At 41.7% G+C, this 8,623-nt stretch overlaps 1 protein-coding gene across 4 annotated transcripts in view; it reads left to right on the top strand.

The window, feature by feature from the left end:
* frmd3 (FERM domain containing 3) overlaps positions 1–8,623 on the top strand; it is a 64,259-nt gene that overhangs the window by 37,358 nt on the left and 18,278 nt on the right. For all 4 annotated transcript variants that reach the window (XM_079368085.1, XM_079368086.1, XM_079368087.1 and 1 more), the window contains 4 exons: positions 2,603–2,691; positions 5,225–5,299; positions 7,736–7,804; positions 8,067–8,191. In XM_079368085.1, the coding sequence (XP_079224211.1) occupies positions 2,603–2,691; positions 5,225–5,299; positions 7,736–7,804; positions 8,067–8,191 (358 nt within the window). The remainder of the gene's footprint in view (positions 1–2,602; positions 2,692–5,224; positions 5,300–7,735; positions 7,805–8,066; positions 8,192–8,623) is intronic.

The following is an 8,623-nucleotide window of genomic DNA, read 5'->3' as shown; positions in this document are numbered from 1 at the left end:
CATAAATCTGTCTAAATGTGTGATAGTGAGCACTTTTGCTTTGCTGAGACAATCCATCCCACCTCACAGGTGTGCCACATCAAGATGCTCATCAGACACCATGATTAGTGCACAGGTGTACCTTAGACTGTCCACAATAAAAGGCCACTCTGAAATGTGCAGTTTTGTCTCACAGCAAAATGCCACAGATGGCGCAAGCATTGAGGGAGCGTGCAATTGGCATGCTGACAGCAGGAATGTCAACCAGATCTGTTGCTCGGGCATTGAATGTTCATTTCTCCACCATAAGCCGTCTCCAAAGGCGTTTCAGAGAATATGGCAGTACATCCAACCGGCCTCACAACCGCAGACCACGTGTAACCACACCAGCCCAGGACCTCCACATCCAGCAGGTTCACCTCCAAGATCGTCTGAGACCAGCTACTCAGACAGCTGCTGAAACAATTGGTTTGCATAACCAAAGAATTTCTGCACAAACTGTCAGAAACCGTCTCAGGGAAGCTCAACTGCATGCTCGTCGTCCTCATCGGGGTCTTAACCTGACTCCAGATCGTCGCCGTAACAGACTTGAGTGGGCAAATGCTCACATTCGATGGCGTCTGGCACGTTGGAGAGGTGTTCTCTTCACGGATGAATCTCGGTTTACATTGTTCAGGGCAGATGGCAGACAGCGTGTGTGGCGTCGTGTGGGTGAGCGCTTTGCTGATGTCAATGTTGTGGATCGAGTGGCCCATGGTGGTGGTGGGGTTATGGTATGGGCAGGCATCTGTTATGGACGAAGAACACAGGTGCATTTTATTGATGGCATTTTGAATGCACAGAGATACCGTGATGAGATCCTGAGGCCCATTGTTGTGCCATACATCCATGAACATCACCTCATGTTTCAGCAAGATAATGCACGGCCCCATGTTGCAAGGATCTGTACACAATTCTTGGAAGCTGAAAATGTCCCAGTTCTTGCATGGCCAGCATACTCACCGGACATGTCACCCATTGAGCATGTTTGGGATGTGCTTGACCGGCGTATACGACAGCGCGTACCAGTTCCCACTAATATCCAGCAACTTCGCACAGCCATTGAAGAGGAGTGGACCAACATTCCACAGGCCACAATTGACAATCTGATAAACTCTATGCGAAGAAGATGTGTTGCACTGCATGAGGCAAATGGTGGTCACACCAGATACTGACTGGTTCTGAGTCCCCAGACCCTCAATAAAGCAAAAACTGCACATTTCAGGGTGGCCTTTTATTGTGGACAGTCTAAGGTACACCTATGCACTAATCATGGTGTCTGATGAGCATCTTGATGTGGCACACCTGTGAGGTGGGATGGATTATCTCAGCAAAGCAAAAGTGCTCACTATCACACATTTAGACAGATTTATGAACAATGTTTGAGAGAAATGGTAATATTGTGTATCTGGAATGAATTTTAGATCTTTGAGTCCATCTCATGACAAATGGGAGCAAAAACAAAAGTGTTGCGTTTATATTTTTGTTGAGTGTAATTAATCCGAATATAGATCTTCAGTTTGTTCTGAGTCTTAAACAATGTGACAGCTCACTGCATGATTTCCCTCTCTGCCCTCACTGGTGTTATTAAGCCAAAAACAAATAAACTTAACCGTCCCACTTTGAACTGATTACTATTTCAAATGAACTTTTTACTGAAGCACAGGCTTGACATGTCCTTTCAATCAGAGTTAAATTTACTTGATGGTTAATTTACATTGTTTTTTGTGACAGCTGGAAACAAGCAGATCGGCACATTGATTTAATCACACACAAAGAAGCTGCAAACTATGCTGTTGATTATTCTCAGATGATCTGTGTAATATTATTTTACAATAAATAAAAAGATAACATGTCACGTTTTGCTCTCGAAGCACTTTTATCAAGTCAGCCAAAGTGGGACCAAAGACAACTTGTGAAAATATTTAAACATGCAGATCTGGTACTCACACACATGGACGCTGCAGCACATGCGTGTTTATCACAACAGAAATACCTGAGGGAGCTGAGCAATATCGCTGACTTTAGAAAAAGCAACAAGCTGCAACAGTGCACAGCTGTAAACTGTGTGTGGAGACTATTTCATGTTTCAACATCCCGATCTTCTCTTTTTATAAATATGACTAATGGATATGTCTAGTCATGGCTGTATCTGTTTTACATTACCTCCCTCTCATGTTATTGATCCCTGTATTTCCTCTCTCTCGCCCTCTTCTCTGGTAAAGCAGCATTGATCTGCTCTCTCGTATTACCAGTCTATGGTATTACCAGACACACAGGAGTGAAAACCAGACATTTACAGGAATACGCCCCCCTCCCCCCCTTGTCCATAAAAACCTGCGTTCTGCAGCCTACAAGCTCTTTTACTGCTGAACACTGAGGCCAAGTCACTATCTGTCCAACATCCTGCTAAGCTTCCCACTTTGGGTCTGTGGGTCAGCATTTTGCACAGCTCCCTCTCATCGTGTTCAGCACTTCTCTCACCTCTTTCTTTCTTTCTTTTTCTTTTTTTTCTTTTTTTTGGTGATCTCTTTTATTATCCTCACTGTTTTTGTCTCTCTCCTGTTTTTGTTCTTTTCTGCAGAAGAAACTGGTGTTGACATTTCACACCTCGACCCCTGCAGCGTGTAAGCACTTATGGAAGTGTGGGGTGGAGAACCAAGCCTTTTACAAGTGCGTCAACACCACACACACACACACACACACATGCACACACACACACACACACACACACACACACACGCACACACACACACACACAATAAAAATGTGTTGTTGTTATAAAATGTCCTAAAGGTTCCCAAGATGTGTGATAGGCTCTGCATATTCAAATCAAATAATGGCGCAGATAAAAACACAATTCAAAACAAAACCATGTTTACATATTTAAAGTGGGATTTTGAGCAATGTGACAGGAACACATGAAGGCAACTCTTGAACTTTATAGCTGTATGATTGGAGATTTAAACTTGCCATTTTTTTAGATTTTCTCAAAACTTTCAGCTAGCTGGTCCCCGAAGTCTTCCTGATGAAGTTGTTCACACATGCGCCTCACAGCAGAGGCTCAACTGGGTGTAAAAAGAAATGTGGTAACAGCTGACAGAGCAGCAGAGTCTGACAGTGTTTGCCTTCATAAAAAAATGCTGCATGCTGTTCAACACATTTAAAGAGCAACACTCTTGTGAACACAAAGACACACTGAAGGAGTTTCAAGGCTCACACTGGTCACTGCATACAAACATCACCCCCCTCCTATCCTGACTGTTCCATGCTGTGTTAAGTAATCAGCTCACCACGACCCCACACAGAACATGGACCACGGCAGGAAAAGTTCTGGGTAAAATGGGGGTGAAAATTTAGCCATTTGCGATCAGACATACAGCTCGCCCAAAACAAGTCCTAAAAGGATTTTGTGTATATGTGCAAAAGACAGTTAATATGACGATGTGTAATCCTCTGCTGTTCAAATATGAAGCCAAGAATTTTTTAAGTCCTGTGCTTCTGCAGTTCATCAAATGTCCACTTGAGGCCGGCTGCAGAAGCACAGCATGTCACACACACAGCCCACTCAAAAAGACAGTTTTTACAGTAATAGTCCATATTGGCACACTGTACGGGTTCTTTGATTATGTTGAATCCTTTGACAGATTATTACTTTATGACTCTGCAGGGATGATGTGAACAGTTGGTTGTAGCAGATTTGCATTAATATTTAAGTGTTATCCTTTCTGTCGATTTCCTTTGCACCTTGACCATTTTACCTCAGCAATGCTTCTGCTGGCATTCAAAGTCTTTCTCCAGAAATCCACATGGATTTTTCACACATAATGTCCCCGCCTCTCTGGGGTTTTGCTGTATTATGCTGCTGTCTTTCACTGTGGAGCAGCTGATCGCTCCGAGGCCGTTGCTCGACTATTGACTGAGTATCGACACCGCCGGCGTGTCAGGAATGAAAACAAGTTCAGGGTGAAGGTGACGGTGACGGAACAGAGACATCATTTCTTTTGGTGGTTATGGTCCCTACAAGGTTGTGAGCGAACATAATACATATGCATTGCCTCAGTCAAGGTTCAGTAAGGACATCACAAAAGAAATTCACTGTGCTTTAGAGTTGCTCGGTAACAACAGAGGAAGCTGTCAGACTCATGATTACATGACTCAAGTACCATGTCGTACCAAGCATATACCTCTGGTCTTGAAAAAGTATGCTAAAGCAGATGTGCAAAATCCTGCAGACTGTCGAGTGTCTGGCTCCAGGAACTCAGGAATCCCTGCCAATTTAAATTATAACCTTGTAACCAGTTGTACATTTCTATTTACCCCATCCATTATTATTTTATTTATATATATATTTATATTTATATTTATTTGTATTTATATTTACTTATTTGCTTCCTCTTGTCTTGTGTTGCTAAAACACACTATTTCCCTTCTCATCAGTCAAGGTTGACGTTATTTCACTTTATAGTTTTTAACTGTCCACTCAGCTCTTTGCTGTAGTTTGTATTTTTCTTTGAACCAGTTTCCTTCACAGATGAAACCATGAAGTACTTCACAGTGTCATCATACTTAAAGCATCATCATGCTTTAAATATAGTACAAGTAAAAAAGCTAACAAAAGGAAGACATAGTTATCAAAGCTCTCTGATAACAGCCTGTGCCTGTAAAACCCTGAATATTGACTCCTTAATGACAGCAGCTCATGTTTCTCCTGGAGGCACATGGAGAGGGAGTGCATGTCAGACCGGCATCAGAGCAGCTTAATCAAATCAAAGGGAAGTGAATTTGGAAATAGCATCCAAGCAGAGCTTTGAGAACATACTGTACGGTCTCTCTTTCCCTCCCAAACACACATACAGCAGAGCAGAGGTATGTTAATGTGTGTGTGTGTGTGTGTGTGTGTGTGTGCGTACCTCGGCACTGTCCCTGCTGCTCTGCATGATAAATGATCCTGAACGTTACATCGAGGTTTGACCTACAGCGTAAGCTTTAAAACACACCTTGAAACATCTCCCTCTTTTGCTCAGGCTGATGTGTGCACTGCAGACCACACGCTGTTGGTACTTTACCTGAGAGAACATTCAAAATGCATCGTATGACGAGTGAATGTCACAGACATGAACTGATGGGGCCGAGCTTCTTTGTCTTTGTTCTGCAGATTCTTTACAATTATGACATCTTTGTCTCCCCGTTTTCTGTCTGACAGGTGTGCGAAGTCGAGTCAGATAAAGACAGTTTCCAGCAGCAACATCTTCTTCAAAGGCAGCCGGTTCAGATACAGGTGAGACAGTATTCAAGTTTGCTCTCCAAAGACTGGGCATGTTTTCTCTCTTCATTTTTTTTTTTTCTTTACAGCCAAATGAATGACAGTAAAAAAAGTGTATGTGTTCAAGGGAAGCTGTGAAAGAAAAGAAAAAGTTTAAGCATGTGAGATACAGATGTGCAGAAATGGAATAATAGGTGGAGATACAAAGATGAAGAGTTGGATTCAGTCGCTTGAAAGATTCACTTACAGTTCACCTGCAGGTCAGCTTTCACTACTAGTCATTGCAAGCAATATCCTGCACACTGACGAAAGGGCATAAATAGATTTACTAGCAATGTTTTGTTGCTCGACCTTCATCGGGGGAACGCAGGTTATCAAAGAGGCAGAGCAGCCCGCAACCAATAAACACCATTTTATCAGATCTGAATAAATAATCAACAACATCTGCCTCCTGACCGAGAGTTAACAAACCATTAAGATACATACATCTAAAAAAGCAACACATGATTAATGGTAAATTCATGAATAGCTCATGAATCATTCATAAAAAGATGAAGACGCTCTGCCTCTTTGACAAAGCGTTTGTCTGATTCACTTCTGAAATGTTGATAAATGTAAATGTATTTCTGCAGGTTTGCATGTGCAGTAATTGACTTTTACACTAGAAATCATTCTTCTTCTACCCTTCTGTGTTTGACATAGCTGTGAGAAGAATTCGGTTATAATTTAAACTAAGCTCATACTATTTTCTATGAATTAGCTGCTTCACTTCAGTTTTTGACTGAATTGAATTGCTTATTATCGTGCATGTCCGTCGTTTACCTGCTGCTTTTTTGTCATTATGAATCACATCTTTACACCTTATGCTACATGACTAGTCTGTAGCTCTTAGTCCATTCCTCACTGAGTCCGTTTTTCTTGTCCGAAATCGGTGTACTTGTTTTTCGTCAATCATGTTTGCACACTGACTACAAAACTTTTGACCGTTTTCGCAATAATAGAAAAATAAACTCAGTGGACTCGGTTTGCAAGGTGTCTGTGGGTAGCTTTAGTTTTTTCTTTTGATTACAGATCCAAAAAACATATCTGAAAAAGAATGAACTAGGTCTGAGAGAGTTTGCCCTCAATATCCTCCTAATTATTTCTTATTGATAGTAAGTAAGGAAGTTGTTAAAAGGAATTATGATCTTTATAAACGTAAATAAAGAATATTAAGATTATAATTTATGTACAACAACTTTCTTATTCACTATCAATAATTTGGAGGTTATTGATGGAAAGGTTTTAATGAATGGCCTATCAGCTCTGACTATGGTCATGTAGAATATGCACTGAAAGGTAGCAGACAGTTTGCCACTAAAGCAACGAATTAATAACATTCTCCAAGTTCAACTTTTCCGAGAGATACGTTTCTTTAATTTCAGCCATTCTCAGTGCTATGTGGCTTGAATCAACTTCAGCAGCTCTTAAATCAAAGTGACTGTTGCTTTGAGAAACGTACACACATCTGCAGATATACCCAACATACTATCAACTGATCCCAATACTTCTTCTTTCCTTTGTGCATCACCACCTGAGTCCAGCTCTGTGTCTGGGATTTACTGGTCCAGAGGAAAGCCTCTCTGTTCGTCTGTTATTGAAGCCGTATAATGTATTCCCAGACTCTCCTCTCACACAAAGCTCTTTACGAGACTCTCACTTCAGCCTGCTCCGTTTCATCTGCTCGCTAAAGCAGTCTGGCTTAAGGGCTCAGCCATGAGTTATAGCACGCGGCGGAGTTTGTTCTGAAATATGGGAATTCGACGTTTGTGCACATGCAAACACGAAAGAGATTTGTGGTCCTCTTACGATGACAGCTTTCACAATACAGGGCAGATCAGATCTTTGTCACACTTGTGTTGGATCAGTTGTTTACTGGCTCTCAAGAAGCATTTTTCAGCAAACAGAAGGCCAGCGTTTGGCAGAAAGTAGCACTCATGTGTTTGTACGGCCGTGTTGAAGCCTACTCCTCCAGATGTTTCATTTCCCCCCTCTGATTTAAAACCTAACCATCAATCTCGGCAACAATAGACTCATGTGTGGGCTGGTGGAGCCTGCTGGCTTGAAACTGAGCGATCAGAGTCCAGGAACTCCAACCGCCCAACAATCAGACTAATGGAGCTACACCCTGCTGACAGGAAACAGCCTCTTCAGCTGCACAGAAAACAGCTCTGATTATGATCATCAGTGAACAACACAGAGGCTCCTCTCAGCCTGGTTTGAAAGTCAGACTGGTTGATGCTTTTTTGAGACTTTCCCTCACTCTTTCTTTGCCTGAGAGTAAAGATATTGCAGCTGTCTTAAAATGAGTTTGTAACTGATTTTTTTTTTTTTTTTAAAGTAACGTGAAAAATAGACGTTTTACAGCATTTAAACCTGTTTTTGTGTTTAATGTGTGTGTCTCCATGTTAGTGGAAAAGTAGCAAAGGAGGTGATAGAAGCCAGCTCTAAGATTCAGAGAGAGCCACCAGAGGTGCGCAGGTAAGAGAAATAACGAATCATCTTATCATCATCATCATCATCATCATCATCATCATCTTATTCAAAATGCTAATGAAACATTAATGATAAGGATTTTGAGAAAATCAAATAAAAACATTTTTTCAAGCTGAGAGATTTACACTTTATATAAATATGAAGTCAATTTAAAATACAAGGAAAAACCTATCAGAGTACAACACAAGTTTTGAAAAAACATTGAAACATAGAAATGCAGTGAGTGCAGCTGATGTTTGTGTTTCAGAGCCCAGTTTGGTCAGAGTCGAAGCTTCAACTCTCTGAGCCATAAAAACCTCATCATGAACATGGAGCCGCTGGTACCTGCGCTGCCCTCCACCAACGAGTGCGAAGAGACGGCCACGGACAACGGTAGGATGCGTACGCGCACACACACGCACACCCACACACACGTCTTAACAGTCACACGGCTTCTCCCTCTTGTACGAAGAAGCTCATGCACAAGTGTCAGACAGAAAGCGTTAATTGAGCAGCTGATGCTCCCATTCCTCCATCACTTCTGTCTCCCTGGAGACACCAAACGCAGCTCACTAAAAATACCCTTCCCATGATCCTCCCAGAGTTTGCCACCATGCCTCTGTGAGTGCATGTGTGTCCATGAATTTGTGACATAACAGAAAAAGACTCATCCAATTATTATTATTAAGAAGAAGTCAATCAGAAGGGATTTGTTCTGTTCGATCAGTTCTGGTCCTGTTTTAATCTGTGCTTAATTCAGGCTGCTTATGTTGTTTGGCTTTTGACTGTATTTTCAGTGGTTGCATCACAAAAGTGAAAGTAGAG

The sequence above is a fragment of the Symphodus melops genome (assembly GCF_947650265.1).
Source record: "Symphodus melops genome assembly, chromosome: 1".
Taxonomy (NCBI): Eukaryota; Metazoa; Chordata; class Actinopteri; order Labriformes; family Labridae; genus Symphodus; species Symphodus melops.
This window is presented reverse-complemented; position numbering and strand designations above follow the sequence as displayed.